Source organism: Mustelus asterias, chromosome 9, assembly GCF_964213995.1.
Source record: "Mustelus asterias chromosome 9, sMusAst1.hap1.1, whole genome shotgun sequence".
In the NCBI taxonomy this organism is placed as follows: domain Eukaryota; kingdom Metazoa; phylum Chordata; class Chondrichthyes; order Carcharhiniformes; family Triakidae; genus Mustelus; species Mustelus asterias.
This window is the reverse complement of record NC_135809.1, coordinates 100577446-100594133: the sequence shown is the minus strand read 5'-3', so window position 1 is coordinate 100594133 and position 16688 is coordinate 100577446. Positions and strand designations below refer to the sequence as shown.

The 16688-nt window shown below is 40.3% G+C and overlaps 1 protein-coding gene across 2 annotated transcripts in view; it reads right to left on the bottom strand.

Moving 5' to 3' along the window:
- Nucleotides 1–16688, bottom strand: part of LOC144498874 (low-density lipoprotein receptor-related protein 5-like) — a 172970-nt gene that overhangs the window by 136505 nt on the left and 19777 nt on the right. For both annotated transcript variants that reach the window (XM_078220687.1, XM_078220686.1), the window contains exon 2: nucleotides 1380–1773. In XM_078220687.1, coding sequence (XP_078076813.1) covers nucleotides 1380–1773 — 394 coding nt within the window. The remainder of the gene's footprint in view (nucleotides 1–1379; nucleotides 1774–16688) is intronic.

The following is a 16688-nucleotide window of genomic DNA, read 5'->3' as shown; positions in this document are numbered from 1 at the left end:
ACCCCATCTAGACTTGTGTACCTAACAAGTAATAAATGTCCTCCCTATTCTTCCTACCTCATAATTGCATTGAACTTCATTTACCATTTACTGATTGATTCTGAAAGATTATTAATGCCCTCCTGTAATTTGTTGTAGTCTTTCTTGGTATTGATCACTACCCGTAGTTTAGTGTCATCTGCAAATTTAGAAATTATGATTTTGATTTCAAAGTTCAAATCGTTAATGTAAATAGTGAACAGTAGCGGTCCCAGCTATGATCCTTGTGGAACACCTCTTCCCACCTTTCTTCACTCTGAATAACTACCCCTGTACTCCCACTCTCTGCTTTCTGTCTTGAAGCAAGTTAGCAATCCACTCTGCAACTTGTCCTCTGACTCCTCATTCTCTGATCTTGTTCATTAGTCTATAATGGGGGACCTTATTGAAGCCCTTCTGAAAGTCCTGATAAATTACATCTACTGTATTACCACTTTCCACTCACTCCATTGCCTCTGCAAATAAAATTAATAAGGTTGATTGAGCAAGATTTTCCCTTTTGAAATATATGCTGACTAGTCATTACGAATGTTTTGGTTCCTATAATGTTCTTTTATTCTTCCCTTTAGTAAGGATCCCATTATTATCAATTACTTAAATCACCTGACTCTTGGACTTCTCTTCACACAATAAAAAAAGGCAAGGACTAGAAAAAGCAACAATCAAAAAAAATATTTTTGCAATGTTTTCTTTTCATAATGAACTGTGGTTCTATGGGTACAGACTGCCTTCCCAAACTCTACCGTGTTAACAGACTGACAAGCAAATGCATCCTCTATTCACAAGTTGCTAAGAGTCTGCTACAGGTCAGCTGACAATATTGCCAAAGCATAGTTCATTTATTTACAATCAAAAAACATGTGCATGATCCTGACAAACCAGGAGGCTGTCGAATTTGTGACATCCCACATTAATATTTTTTAAAATCGGCTTTTCTTACAAAATGTAGAAAAAATAAATTGAAATTAAATCCCAGGTGGCTGCAGTGGAATCGTACTGAAAATAAAGATATTCCTGATGGGCTATTCCAGTGGTATGTAGAGGTCATCGAGAGAGAAACAGACTTCTAAACGGGAAGGTGAAATAACAATACTGTCCTTTATTCCCACATTAACTTAAATTTAGCCTTTGTTGAAGGTTGGTCTTGTCTGAGTGCATGCCATAGCATTTCTGGTTAAGTCTAAGCATCTGTTCAGTTGCACAGCAAGGAAATAATACCTTTGAAAAGGTTGCAGCACCAGGGCAATATGTATCACATTTCTATTTTCATGCCAAAATTCAAAAATCACAAACTGTTAAATTTTCAAAATTAAAAAGCAAGACAAAAATGAAACACTTACCCATGTTGTGGATCAAGTGCAATAGCTCTTGGCTGATCAAGATCCTGCCAGAAAAGGACCTTTCGAGTAATTCCATCGAGATTGGCAACCTCTATCCGATTAGTTTCAGAGTCTGTCCAATAAAGCTTCTTGCCTAACCAGTCACAAGCCAAACCATCCGGTGAAACAAGACCAGAAATGATCACTTTCTGCACATTCCCTGTTAGGTTCACATATGTTTGTTTAATAGCTTCTTCACTCACATCAGTCCAATAAATTGCACCTTCAGAGTACAAAAAGTCAACTGCAGCTGCATCCTCCAGACCACTGACCACGACAGTAGATTCAGGTCTCACTGTTTCTGCATCTACCAATCTGACATCCCGCCTATTCGCAAAAAGCAGCAGCGGCGATGCTATAGAAAAACAAGAAAAGTACAGTTAGTTACCAGCCTTTCATATTTTTACTTTTACCACCTTATCTTGGCAGTTTTTCCCCCTCTATTCTTCTAAGGCCAAACATAAGATAGCAATCATTTTCTGCCCAGACAAGGAAAAAACCAATGTACAGTAACCCAGTCTCTATCTTTTTTCCTAGCTATTGTTGCAACTTGTCTGAATTCAGTACTCACTCACCCACCACCCCACCCCCAACACAATCGTCATTTGACATCAAAACATGCTCACATCCTACAACATAAGGAGTTGCTACACCTTTACACATCCCAAATCGACTACAAGACATCAGAAGATAGGAAGTTGGAGCAGGAGTAGGCCAGACAGCCTTTGAACCTGCTCCACCATTCAATATAATCATGGCTAATCTTTCTGATCTTTTGTCTCAACTTCACTTTTTTGTCAGCTCACCATGTCCCTTGTTTCCCTGAGACACCAAAAAATCCCAGGTTTAAATATATTCAAAGCATCACAGCCAGCTGGGGTAGAGAATTCCATAGATTTGCAACCCGTTGAGAGAAGAAATTTCTTCTCAACACCATCCCAAAGGATAAAGGGCCAAGTATATGAGACTATGCCCTAGTGCTTCAGATTCCCAGGCAGAGGAAACAACCTCTCAGTGTCAATCCTATCAAACTTCATTCAGGATCTTGTACCTTTCAATGAGATCACCATTTAGTCTTCTAAATTCCAGAGTGTACAAACCCAACTTACTTTGCCTCTGATTCCAGGAACCAATCTAGTAAACAAGGCTACACGTTGTGTATCTTCATGTCTTTATTCCGAACCCTGCTCATTACCACATTTGAGTAACACTTGAGCAACACTTGAGCAAAACTTTGGACATGCACAACAATTTGGTAATGAAACCAAACCCAACGATTTCTAAAAGCCCAGCAACTAGTTTACTGGTATATTACTCATCATTCGTCTCCGCATCACAGCTCAAATCAGCAAGCATCCATTTCCTAATACATAAAATACTAGTTCAGTTACATTTTTGCCCAAATAAAGTGTCATCATATATAATACCCACACATTTCCACATTTAACTTCTTGGATTATTTATTGTGTCATCCGGTAGTTGTCAAGCTTTCTTTATAGACTTATCTCAAAATGTAATTATCATTTAAGAGTTCATCATAGGCCTTTTCTATCATCTACAACCATCCGTTGGTGCTAAAGGTTCCTTCAACAGATCTCGATGGGTGAGGGAATATAGAAAATAAACAATCACACCAGCTTGATTAGTAATTTGGTGCACAAAGTCATCTGAAACTTGGCATGTATTTGGCAGGAGAATTCCTACTCATCTTGTACAAAAGGTGGTGCCCACAAGTAGCAAATAAATTAAGCATAAAAAAGGAAGACCTGGTGCAAGGAACCTCTCAAAAAAGCCAAAGACAAAAAAGAATTTCACATTTTCAGGACATTTCGAAGTACTTAATAGACAACAATGTATGGGTACTTTCTGAAATTGCAGAAAAAGGTGACGGCAAACAAAACAAGGTCATACAGGCAACAGAAAGTATTGGAAAGTGGCACATCGGTAATGTCACTGGGGACACAATTTCAAATTCCATCTAGGTGGTTGGGAAATTCAATGAATTAAATCAGGAAAGAAATATAGCCCCAATAATGATGACTATGAAACTGTCAGAAAATCTCATCTGATTCTCTAATGTCTTTTAGAGAAGGAAATCTGCCACACTTACCCAATCTGGCCAAAATGCAATTTCAGAATTACAGCAACTTAGTTGACTCCGAAATGGGCCAGTCAGCCAGATTTGCATCAAACTGCTACACAAAACCTGAGTAAGCCCCAACAGCACTATGGGTGGATCTATAACACATGGACTGTAGCGGAATTAAGCAGAAATGTCAGAGCTGGCAGGCAGGAACAAAAATTGTGTTGGGAAGCCAAGGGTGGCAGGGATCCATGCGAGTAAATGGTCCCCAGCATAAAGCAAGTAAAGGGAGAAGGGGATTGGCAGTTGATATAAGAGGGGGGACAGGCAAGGCCAGGGTTTGGGAAACCAAGGGATTTGTATGGGGATCATGCGGAATAGCTGCATCTCTTGGGATTCCAGGGTTCCACAGAAAAAATTACATTTATAAACTTTGGCATCTACTGGCTACTCCTTGATGCTGGTATTTTTCAACTGTTGAGTTGCCCTAACATGGGCCCCTCGAATCCAGAAGTTAAAATATTCTTGTGGTATTGAGGTACAAGAGGCTAATGGCAAATAGGTTCACACCTGCCTGGAGGGGTCTGTCCCCCGTGTCTGTTTGCAGCTGAGTTATTAAGTTAAGATGGTGGGGTGGTGGTGAAGAGAAGGTGTTAATACATGAAGGTTCCTGTCCAACACCCCCATTATCTTAACTTCCACTGAAACCTTTTTTTGATGGGCAGGAAAGGGAGCACTAAAATCTATCTCAAATACTCTAACTCTTGAGTTCAAGGTCTGGCTGCAGCTATGCAAGTGGGTGGATGCGGTGGACAGCAAGCCATTCACTATTCAGGTTGTGTGAACAGGGTCAAAATCAGGCCTTTTAATTCCGAGATTGATACGGGATAACTTGCTTTAGCAGAGATGTAATAAAGGCTCACTGGATTGATTCCTGGGATGAGAGGGTTGTCCTACGAGGACAGATAGTGGAATAGGCCAATACTCTCTGGAGTTTAGAAGAATGAGAAGCAATGTCAATGAAACATAAAATATTCTGAGAGGGTTTTGCAAGGCAGATGCTGAGACCCTGGGCTGGACAGTTTAGAACTAGGCTCATAGTCTGAGGATAAGGGGGTTAGCCATTTAGGACTAAGATGTGGAGAAATTTCTTTGTTCAAAGTGTTACGAATATAAAATTCTGTACCCTAGTGAATCATGGATGCTTAGGTCACAGTATATTCAAGCTGAGATCAATAGATTTTAAACTTTAAGGAAACTATGGGATATGAGGATCTGAAGGGAAAGTAGGACAGAAGTCGTCGAAGGTCAGTAATGATCTTGCCAAATGGCAGAACTGACTCATGGGATCTACTCCTGCTCATTTGCTTATGCTCTCATGAGCCAGATAGATCAGGAAGGATCATGGTTTGATCCCCGATCTGAAGTGGAACACCGTCACTCTAACAAGTTGCTCCCCTCTGCTGGGGAAGGGCAAAACTGGTCTGGGCTCAGACCATGGATTACATTTCAATAGCTTCTGTTGGTAATGCGCATGAATGGTCCAGGGCAACAACAGGATTGGGCACAATCGAGTAGCTTGCCAACACTTGCAATCAAGACCCATGTAAACAATGGTCATTTAGATGAAGCACGAGAGAGCAGCCTCATTGTGTGGTACCTGAAGTTTCAGGAAAAAAAAAGAGGGGAAGAAAACAAATTGTAGCATCCTGTCCATTTGAGGAGAAATAGGAGCTAAATGATCAGTCTATGTATTTTTGAAATAACTTTCTTATTCCACATGGATGGACCTGTGCTTCAGTTTCACAAATTCCGGGCCATTTCACTCCATTGTAATCTACACTGTGGGCAATAAGTTATTGGATGCTTCACATAATTTTCCAGACAATCTGTGGTAACCACTGACCGGAAAATTCTGGTACAACAGCCTGGGTAATGGCTGGTCATAAATTATTCTAGCAAAGTTCTTGCAAATAGCAGCGTTAAAGAAACTTTTGACTCAGCTATCTCCAGAATTCTAATTGCACATTACTTATCCACAACCGTATTACAAACCACAGAATAAACACTTTTATCAGGAGAGCATCATAGAATCCCTACAGTACAGAAGGAGGCCATTCGGCCCATCGAGCCTGCACCGACAACAATCCCACCCTATCCCACAACCCCACATATTTATCCTGCTAATCCATCCGAAACTAGGGTCAATTTAGCATTGCCAATCAAGCTAACCCACACATCTTTGGAATGTGGGAGGAAACCGGAGCACCCGGAGGAAACCCACGCAGACACGGGAAGAATGTGCAAACTCCACACAGGCAGTGACCCAAGCTGGGAATTGAACCTGGGTCCCTGGCACTGTGAGGCAGCAGTGCTAACCACTGTGCTACAAACCTATCTCCGAACAGATATCTGCGAACATACAGGGATTACAAACAAATCTGTATTAGGATGGCAATTTATAATCGGCTATATCAGGTCTTAGTAGCTCTTTAATCATCTGCTTGTGCATTAAACAGAAGAAAGAAAATTGGCAGAAAGATGGGGAGCATCGTAGTTCAAAGAGAAACATTTCCTCAGAGCAAAGTTAGTACTGTAAAACTGAATGGGATAGATGGGGGGGGGGGGGGGGGGGGGTGTGTGTGTGTGTGTGTGTGTGTGTGTGTGTGTGTGTGTGTGTGTGTGTGTGAGAGAGAGAGAGAAAGAAAACAGAGACAGGATCCAGGTAAGGAGATAACACATATTCAAAGGGAACATTTATACAGGACGAGTACCCACAAGTAGGCTACAACTTTAAAGTTATTCCTCAGTTCAAGAGCTCCTACTTACAGCATGGGAGTTTTATTTTAGAAAGACAGTTTCAACAAAGGTATCTGTCTCCCAATGAGACTGGACATGGAAAATTCCACAAATTGTCTCAGTTCTTAATCTTGCTGTTTTATTGTTCATACTACCAGATTAGGAGCTCTTACAATCAGGCAGCATTGGAGATTTTGTTTGTAAAGTTTGCCTTAAAATAAATATGTTCTATTATATATTTAAGAGTGGCAACCTAGTCCAGTTTAATTTACAAAGCTGAAAATTGGTTTACCATATAAAATGAGCATTTTTAATCAGAGTTTAGTCCACCCCGTGTGAGTAACCCGATTTTAAATAACTGGAAGTGACTTCAACAATCTATACAGAATCATTTAAAGTTTAATTGTTTTACAATAGTCAGCTTCAAAAAGTAAATATTTTTAATATCTAACAGCTTTTGAAAAGGTGCCTAATAATGACGGTGCCAAAAAAAGGTTAATTTTATGAGGCTTTTCAAAGGTTTGCAAACTGGGTAATTAGCTGAAAATTGCCATGGTAATTAATTTGATCTGGCGGTGTGGCAGGTTTTGTGGGCTGGGCCAGTTTCCAATGAGATAGTTTTTAAACCAGCCCAAGAGATCACAAAAACTTGATTTATGGTGGATGTAATCTGCATTTTAGTTTTTTGATTTTTGATGCGGGTTTGGTCGTTTTTGGGAAGATTGCGTGGGGGAAAAATAAACTTCAACCTCGCAGTAACCCCAGCACCAGATCAGGAATCTGTGCATGTAACAATGAAAAAGAATGATGAGCACTAGCAGAGTGCCTTTGAAATTCAGCTAATTTCTTCAAAAATGTCAAAATCAAAGGTCAACAGTCTCAACATCTGAGTAAACAAAGAGATAATGATTTGTAACAGTTCCTTTCCTACGTATCAAACAGGCTGTAGCAATGGTATGATAATCGGACGAACATAAATTAGAAGCAGGAATAGGCCATTCGGTCCCTCGAACCTGCTCTGCCATTCAATAGGACCATAACTGATCTAATTTTAACCTCAACTTCACATTCCTGCCCATGCCCAATAGATAACATTTCACCCCATTGCTTATCAAGGATCTATCCACCTCTTAAGATATTCAAGGATTCTGCCCCAACCAGCTTTTGAGGAAGAAAATTCCAAAGTCTCACAACACTCTGAGAAATTACATTTATCTTTCCGAAACCACTAAGAGATTCCATGATGTGGATTCAAGGGCCAAGTGAAAACCTGTCAAAATTGCAGCAGTTTCCAAACTATTAAACTCTTTTAATTTGAATAGACAGCTATCTATAAAGGAATATGTTACCTGATGAAACAATTCACCATGATAGAAGAAACGTTCATGCACCAAAGGGCAAGAGTTCTTCTTGAAAAAAAAAAGCAGCCATTAATGACTGAAGAGGTGGGGGATAACACAAAACTAAAAGAAAAGGCATACAAAAATGCAAATAAGTGGCAGAGATCCGGGTAAAAGGGAAAGATACAAGGAACGGCAAAAGGTTGACAAAGCAAATGGTGAGAGCTATAAAAAAGGGACAATGAAAAGAAATTTAGAACGGATTTCAATATCAACACAAAAACCCTTTATCATTGTACCAGGGGGAAAAGGATATTTAAAATCAATGTGGGCCCCTTTAAAAACTGGAATTGTGATATTATAAATTAAAATTAGGAAATGGACTTTTGGAATAATGCCTGTGCATCAGCATTTATAGTAGGGGAAGAGGACAGCGTGCCGGATACCGTAAGGGAACTAATTTTAAATCAAAAGGTGCAAACTCACTATAGTTAATGTAAAAAAATTTAACAGCAATGTAGAAAATAATGGCACTAAAGAATAACAAATCCCCAGGGCCAGATGGTTTCCAATCCATGGTTTTAAAGCAAGTAGGATGTTGTAAAGTTCTTTCAATTTCGGACCCATTCCTTCAGATTGGAAAATTGCATGCTACCATTTAAGAAAAAAAAGAGAGAAAAACCAGAGAATTATAGACCAATTAGACTAGCAATTTCCTGACAACAGACATTAAAGTCGAAGGATAGAGTGGCTGAGCATCTTGAAATCTTTCAGCTGATTAGAGAGCAGCAGCATGGATTTATTTGCAAGGTTGTGCTGAAGGAACCCAATTTGAAATAGTGCACAGGGAATTGTCCATAGATAAAAGCAAAATACTGCTGATGCTGGAATCTGAAATCAAAAGAGAAAATTCTGGAGAATCTCAGCGGGTCTGGCAGCATCTCTAAGGAGAGAAAAGAGCTGATGTTTCGAGTCCAGATGACCTTTTGTCAAAGCTTTGAGTGAGCAAAATTGTGGCAAATAGATTTCAATATTGGCAAATTTGAAGTTATCTTCTTTGATCTAAAAAGAGATCAGACTATTTTTAAATGGTGAAAAGCAAAAGCAAAGATGGTCAGAGACATTGGTGTCTATGTACACAGATCATTAAAGTTTCATTGACAGAAACAAACATAGATCAAAAAGACTAAAGGAATGTTTGTCTTTATATCTAAAGGATTAGAGTATGAAATATTAGAAGTCATGCTACAGCTATACAAAACCCTACTTAGGTCACAGCTGGAGTATTGTGAGCAGTTCTGGGCAATGCGCTACTTTGGGAAGGTTATATTGGGCTTGGATGGATTACAGTGTAGGTTTTATTCATTCAGGGGATGTGGTGTCACTGGGCCAGCATTTATTGCCCATCCCTAATTGCTTTTGAACCGAGTGGTTCATTAGAGCATTTCAGAGGGCAGTTGAGAGTCAACCACATTGTTGTGGGTCTGGAGTCACATGTAGACCAGATCATGTAAGGGTGCAGGTTTCCTTCCTTAAAAGGACATTAGCAAACCAGATGACTTTTTATGACAAGTGACATTGGTTTCACGGTCATCAATAGACTTTTAATTCCAGATTGTTATTGAATATAAATTTCACTATCTGCCATGGTGGGATTCAAACCCAGGTCCCCAGTGCATTACCTTGGGTTTTCTGCATTAGAAGTCCAGTGACAATATCACTACACCACCACCTCCCCTAAAGTTGGAGACATTTAAGCCACAGATATATTTCAGAAAAGAGGACCAAGACTGAGCCCTAGTAATTAAAAGTGACTAGTGTGACCTGGGGTTTTCAGCTTTGAATGGAAAAGAGATGATACTCAGTACTGAATAGCAAATTCATATCACTATTTAAAATTAAATCAAGGCAAAGCACAGGTGCTAGCTAGCTAATAAAACGTAAATGCCAAGTTGACGTCAGGATGTTTATTTGGCCAGTACAGTGATTTATAGATTGGAAGCAAAATCTGAAATCCTTTAAGAAATAATTTGGCAGATGGACTATAATGTGGGAAAATGTGTACTTGTCCACTTTGACAGGAAGATTAGAGAAGCAATAGGGCGGCACGGTAGCAGTGGTTAGCACTGCTGCTTCACAGCGCCAGGGGCCCTGGTTCAATCCTGGCCTCAGGTGACTGTGTGGAGTTTGCACGTTCTCCATAGATTTGTGTGGGTTTCCTCCAGCTGCTCTGATTTCCTTCCACAGTACAAAAGATGTGTGGGTTAGGTTGATTGGCCATGCTAAATTGTCTCTTCGTGCTAGGGGGATTAGCAGGATAAGTGTGTGGGGTTACGGGGGGGCCCGAGTGGGATTGTTGTCGGTGCAGACTCGATTGGCCGAATTGCCTCCTTCTGCACTGTAGGGATTCTATGATTTTTTGATGAACGAGCTAAAATAAGCTGTATGTAAACTGTGATAAAAGAGAGTTTTGTAACGAAGTGGGTACATTTGATTTAATCCATGGGGAAAATGGTTGAGTTTGGATGCAATGCTGATTTTACACTCCACCCATTTTACTTTCCATTAAAATCATAATGGATAGGATGTTAAGCGGGAGGTCCACCCATTCCCAAGGATTTCTCATCTGCCAAGTTAGGTTAAAAGAGACAGAAAGGTCTCAGCAGCCACTTCAGTTCACTTCAAAATTTAGGATCCATTATTTTTTAATACCTGACATAATTAAAAGTTATGCCCAACAGGACGAGAATTAGGTTTCCAGCATAGCAGTAACACAAATCTTATTCAAGCTGCTTATGTGCCCAACAGTAGCAGCAAGGCTGAAAATAAAACTAAATAGAAAATAAATTCATGAATTTTGATCAAAAGCAGGTTAATATTTACAAAGTCTCAGAATCCCTGCCAATCACTATTCTGACATTAAAAGGGTATTACATTCTGAAATGTAAAATTCACCTGTGAACAAGTAGGTTACAAAGGTCTTCTACTGGAAGGAAGCAAACTCCACGACCAAGATTTCTAATCTGGTGTTTATAGGATGCACACTTTTAGTAACTGGATGATTGGTTTATGGATGATTAATCTGGAGGTGATGTGCTTTTTAAATTTTTTACAACTGAAACCATTTGCTGAAGATTGCAGAGTGATTCACTGAATGGTCAATGTCACAGTTCACTTTATTATGCATTATTTGAAATCTTGCTGTCCAAGCACCTTCTGAACCAGTGAAAGACTAAGACGTAGCCTACCAGGAATGGCAAGAAGTGTTGCGTCTGTTTGATCCTAATAATGTTTGAGTTGTATAAGTTATTTAGTTTTGTAACTGGATATTTCGTTATTTATACAACTTAATCAATTCTTCAGGTACAATCTATAACATAACATAGCACATTACCATGTAATGTTATGAGACCTAGAGCATATGACCAGTAGATTTATTTTTGGTTAATGCTGGATAAGTACTCATTGCTATCTAAAATAGAATTTCCATGGCCTGTTCATGAATCTACAGGTTGGGAAATAATGCTGTCAGTCAAAATACAGATTGAGTAGAACTATCATAAAGCAACTTTTGGAAGGAAAGTTTCAGAGTTTAATGCAATGAAGCATTTTGCACACAGTAAACTCCTGATGCAAGCCAAGAAAGCAAACTGATTGCTTTACAAATCGGGGCTGTTACACAGACAGGGGAAGGTTGGTTTCTCTGCAAAGTGCAGCAGTGTAGGGACATCCTGGCGTTTTTTTTTTAAAAAAGAACCTTCTTGCTCATTTGCCGTAATTTTACCGCCTCAGCCACCCGAGACTCGTAAGATCCCGCCTGAAGCCAACAGAGAATGTCGTTTTGCGAGCTGCGCCCACCTCAATTACGGGCGTGGCAGTAAAATTCCAGCCATTATCTTTTTCTTAGCCACAATTAGAAATTTTAACACTGTAGACCATCAACAGTCAGAGAAAATGCAATATTGAATACACTACAGTGCAAAAACCCTGAATTTTAAAGTGAGACTCATAAAGAGAGCCTTATTAACTAACGTGTTGAGAAAATAAAAAGTGACTTTCTTCTCCCATCCCATTTCAAGTTCAGGCCTAAGTAACATAAACACTGCTAACTTTTTAGTTCAGCTTTTGCCAGATAATATCGAGTTTGAGAATTAAATGCTGGAATGTTTTTGTTATGTGGTCTCTTGTTTAGTGAGAACTAAACAAACTGTCAGAGTTCACAATTTTGAGCATAGTTTTCAGACAGAAGACATCTTACACTAACTGACTGTCAAAGCTGAGTGTAAATCAAAGTCTCTAAACGGGTAAATTTATCTCACTGAATCTTCCCTACAAAACAAAAGTGGAAAACGAGGGATAGTCCAACAGGTAATTCCAAAATTTCCATATCCATCAAGGCCATCAAGAAAAGCCAAGATTTTAGACAAAAAACGCAGCACTCACCGACTTGCTCAACTGCAGAATATTTTTCAATACATTTATGCTAATAGTATCACAGACCTTATACATTTAATCATGTCATAAGGACATGAAGTACATTAACAGCTGCTACCATTACTGGAGGCCACTGCCCAATCAAGACTCCTCTGAAAAGTTGGAACAGTGCAAATTAAATAAAAGGCATAAAGAATTAAAGATCATAAACTAACCCTCATTGCACAACATCTGAACATCTCACATTAAGGAACGCACCAGAACACTAACTGAATACCAGTTGTGAAAATATCAGATACTCCTACATATCTATCCAAATTAAATTATTGAAGAATTGTATTGACAACCAGGGCAAAACTATAATAGTTTCAATATTCAGTGTAAAACTGAATAGCTTATGGTTCTAACTTCATGGGAGAAAAATCATTTGTGCACAAGCTAATGGTAAGGACTCAGGAAATCTTCAATGCAGTAAGTTGACAATTAAACTGTTAAATCAAACTTCATCTCTGCACATTTTTTATATCTGCTATACCCTAGAGATTGCAGATATTAGCAGAGTAATGCTCCATAATGTACAATATTCCTCTACTATTTTGGCAGAGATTTTACCATTTAAAGTAAATTATAAACCCTGTTAAAATAATGTACAAATGCATTAATCATATTCAACAATGAATATAGTTTTATATTCAGCAATGTTTGTGTTGCATGATAAATCAGGGCTTTGTAGCCTTTTAGTTGACTCAAATGTAAAACTTTCCAAGCTTTCAAACCCACGACCACTACCATCTAGAAGAACAAGAGTAGCAGATGCCTGGTAACACCACCACCTGGATGTGTTAACACTGCTGCCTCACAGTGCCAGGGACCCGGGTTCGATTCCTGGCTTGGGTCTCTGTCTATGTGGAGTATAATGTGGGAAAATGTGTACTTGTCCATTTTGACAGGAAGATTAGAGAAGCAGTGGGGCGGCACGATGGCACAGTGGTTAGCAGTGTTGTTTCACAGACCAGGGGCCCAGGTTCAATCCCCGGCCTCAAGTGACTGCCTGTGTAGAGTTTGCACATTCTCCCCGTGTCTGCATGGGTTTCTTCCGGGAGCTTCGGTTTACTCCCACAGTCCAAAGATGTGCGGGTTAGGTGGATTGGCCATCCTAAATTGCCCCCTAGTGTCAGGAGGATTAACAAGGGTAAATGCATGGGGTTATGCGGATAGGGTCTGGGTGGGATGGTGATCGGTGCAGACTCAAGGGGCCGAATGGCCTCCTTCTGCACTGTAGGATTCTATTGTCCCCTTCCAGTCACTCACCATCGTGACTTGAAAATATATTGCTGTTCCGTCACTGTTGCTGGGTCAAAATCCTTGAACTCACTTTCTAACAATATTGTGGGTGTTCCAACACCACAGGGACTGCAGCAGTTCAAGAAGGCAGCTCACCACCACCTTTTTAGCCGGACATCAGTGGTGGGGAAAATGCTGGAATCAGGATTAAGGATGTAACAACTGAGCATTTGGAAAGCGGTGACAGAATCGGTCCAAGTCAGCATGGATTCACTAAAGGAAATTGGTGCTTGACAAATCTGGAATTTTTTGAGGATGTGACTAGTAGAGTGGACATGGGTGAACCAGTGGATGTTGTGTATCTGGACTTTCAAAAGGCTTTTGACAAAGTCCCACACAAGAGATTAGTGAGCAAAATTAAAGCTCATGACATTGGGGATAATATATTGACGTGGAGAGAGAACTGGTTGGCAGACAGAAAGCAGGGAATGGAAATAAATGGGTCCTTTTCAGAGTAAGAGTTTTAACAACACCAGACTAAAATCCAACAGGATTATTTGGTAGCAAATGCCATTAGCTTTCGGAGCGCTGCTCCTTCATCAGATGGAGTGGAAATCTGCTCTCAAACAGGGCACAGAGACACAGAGAGCAGATTTCCACTCCATCTGACGAAGGAGCAGCGCTCCAAAAGCTAATGGCATTTGCTACTAAATAAACCTGCTGGACTTTAACCTGGTGTTGTTAAAACTCTTACTGTGTTTATCCCAGTCCAACACCGGCATCTCCACATCCTTTTCAGAGTGGCAGACAGTGACTAGTGGGGAACCTCAGGGTTCTGTGCTGGGACCCCAGCTATTCACAATATACGTTAATGATTTGGATGACGGAATTGAATGCAATATCTTCAAGTTTGCAGACGACACTTAGCTGGGTGGCAGTGTGTGCCGTGAAGAGGATGCTGAGAGGCTGCAGGATGACTTGAACAGGATTGCTGAGTGGGCAAATACAATATCATGTGGATAAATATGAGGTTATCCACTTTGGTGACAAAAAACAGAAAGAAAGAAGGATGATCTGAATTGTGACAGTTTAGGAAAAGGGGAAGCACAATGTGACCTGAGTGTCACGGTGGAACACAGTCACTGAAGGCTGGCATGCAGGTACAGCAGGCAGTGAGGAAAGCTAATGGTATGCTGGCCTTCATAGCAAGAGGATTTGAGTACAGGAATAAGGATGTCTTGCTGCAGTTGCTGCAGTAATACAGGGCTTTGGTGAGGCCACACCTCGAGTACTGTTTGGAGCTTTGGTCTCCTAGTCTGAGGAAGGACATTCTTGCTATTGATGGAGTCCAGCGAAGGTTCACCAGACTGATTCCTGGAATGGCATATGGAGAGACTGGATCTACTGGGCTTGTATTCACTGGAATTTAGAAGAATTAAAGGGGATCTCATAGAAACATATAAAAATCCTGATGGGGCTGGGCAGGCTAGATGCAGGAAGAATGTTCCCAATGTTGGAAAAGTCCAGAACTAGGAGTCACAGTCTAAGAATAAGGGGTAAGCTATTCAGGAATGAGATGAGGAAGAACCTATTCACTCAGTTGTAAACTTGTAGAATTCTCCACCACAGAAAGTTGTTGGGGCCAATTCGTTAAATATATTCAAGAGACATCTGTGGCTAAAGGGATCAAGCCATATGGAGAGAAAGTGGGAGTGGGATACTGAAAGTGCATGATCAGCCATGATCATATTGAATGGTGGTGTAGGCTCGAAGGGCCGGATGGCCTATTCCTGCACCTATTTTCTATGTTTCTGAAGGGCAACAAATGCTGGCCTAGTCAGTGACGCCCACATCCCGTAAACGAATTTTGAAAAATGCAGAAAATCTGATGGAACGTCGACAATAACTATTTGTAGTCAGATTTACATAAATGGAAACACAAGCCAACAGTGACAGTTTGAGATCTTCCCTCGTGCAGCTTCTACTCATCCTACACAAAAACTTCATGGTTACCACATCTCTGCTATAAAATGTGCAAAAAGCACTTTTTTGGATTAAAGTGATTAGGTTAGAATTTATTAAAATAAGTGTAAGCACATTTTTTATATACAAATGGTACTGTAACATCGGACAGATGCAAGATTACATCCCAAGGCTGCTATCCAAGCTGTGTCATTCCATCATTAGCGAAAAGGTGACTTACTGTCTGGCTGACCATCGAAAACTGAATAGCATGAGGTCTCTCTTCATGCATGGTAGATAAGGACTAAATTTGCCACAAAACCTTAAATTATGGCCATTCCAGTCTAAGCACTCTTTTAACAACATGTTAATTGCTGCCACGTAACCTCTCAAAACAATGTTGACATCAGCAAGCATACAAATTAACCGAGCAAATCAAATGCATTTATGTCCATCAAAAAGCTGTCTAGATCAGCCTTGAATAAATTCAATGACTAGACTCCATTACTTTCTGGGGAAGAGAATTCTACAGATTAATGATCCACTGAAAAAAAAATTCTCCTCATCTCCATTTAAAAGGGAGACCTCATATCCTTCAAATGTGTCCCCTAGTTCTAGCCTCGCCCACAAGAGGACACATCTTCCTGCACCCTATCAAGTCCCCCCAGGATCTTCTATGTTTCAATATTACCTCTCATTCTTCTAATTCAATGGATACATACCTAACCTGTTTATATTACGATCAACCTTTGATCGCAATATAAACCCTTTATCCCAGGAATGAGTTGAGTGTCAGAGTTTTACAGCACAGCGAGAGGCCATTTTGGCCTATTGTCTGTGCTGGCCATCAAGCATCTATCTATTCTAATCCCATGTTTCAGCACTTGGCCCACAGCCTTTTATGCTCTGACATTTCAAGCACTCATCTAAATGTTTCTTAAATCTTTTGAGGCTTCCCACCTCTACCACCCTTTCAGGTGAAAATTTCTAGATTTCCACCACCCCTGGGGGAAAACAAACTATTCCTCAAATCCCCTCTAAATCTCATGCCCTTTACCTTACATCTATGCCCCCAGTTATTGTCTCCTCTACTAAGGGGAAAAGTTTCTTCCTATCTACGTCCTTCATAGTTTTGTGCACCCCGATCAAGTTCCCCCTCAGCTTTCTTTGCTCGAAGGAGAACAACCCCAACCTAACAAGCCTCTCTTCATAGCTGAAACACTCCAGCCCATGCAATATCCCGGTGAATCTCCTCTGCACCATTTCTAGTGTAATGACATCCTTCCTATGGCGTGGTGCTAGAAACTGCACACTAGCTGTGACCCAAGGGTGAACTTTCTCTGAACTGTTTCAAATGCAATGGAATCC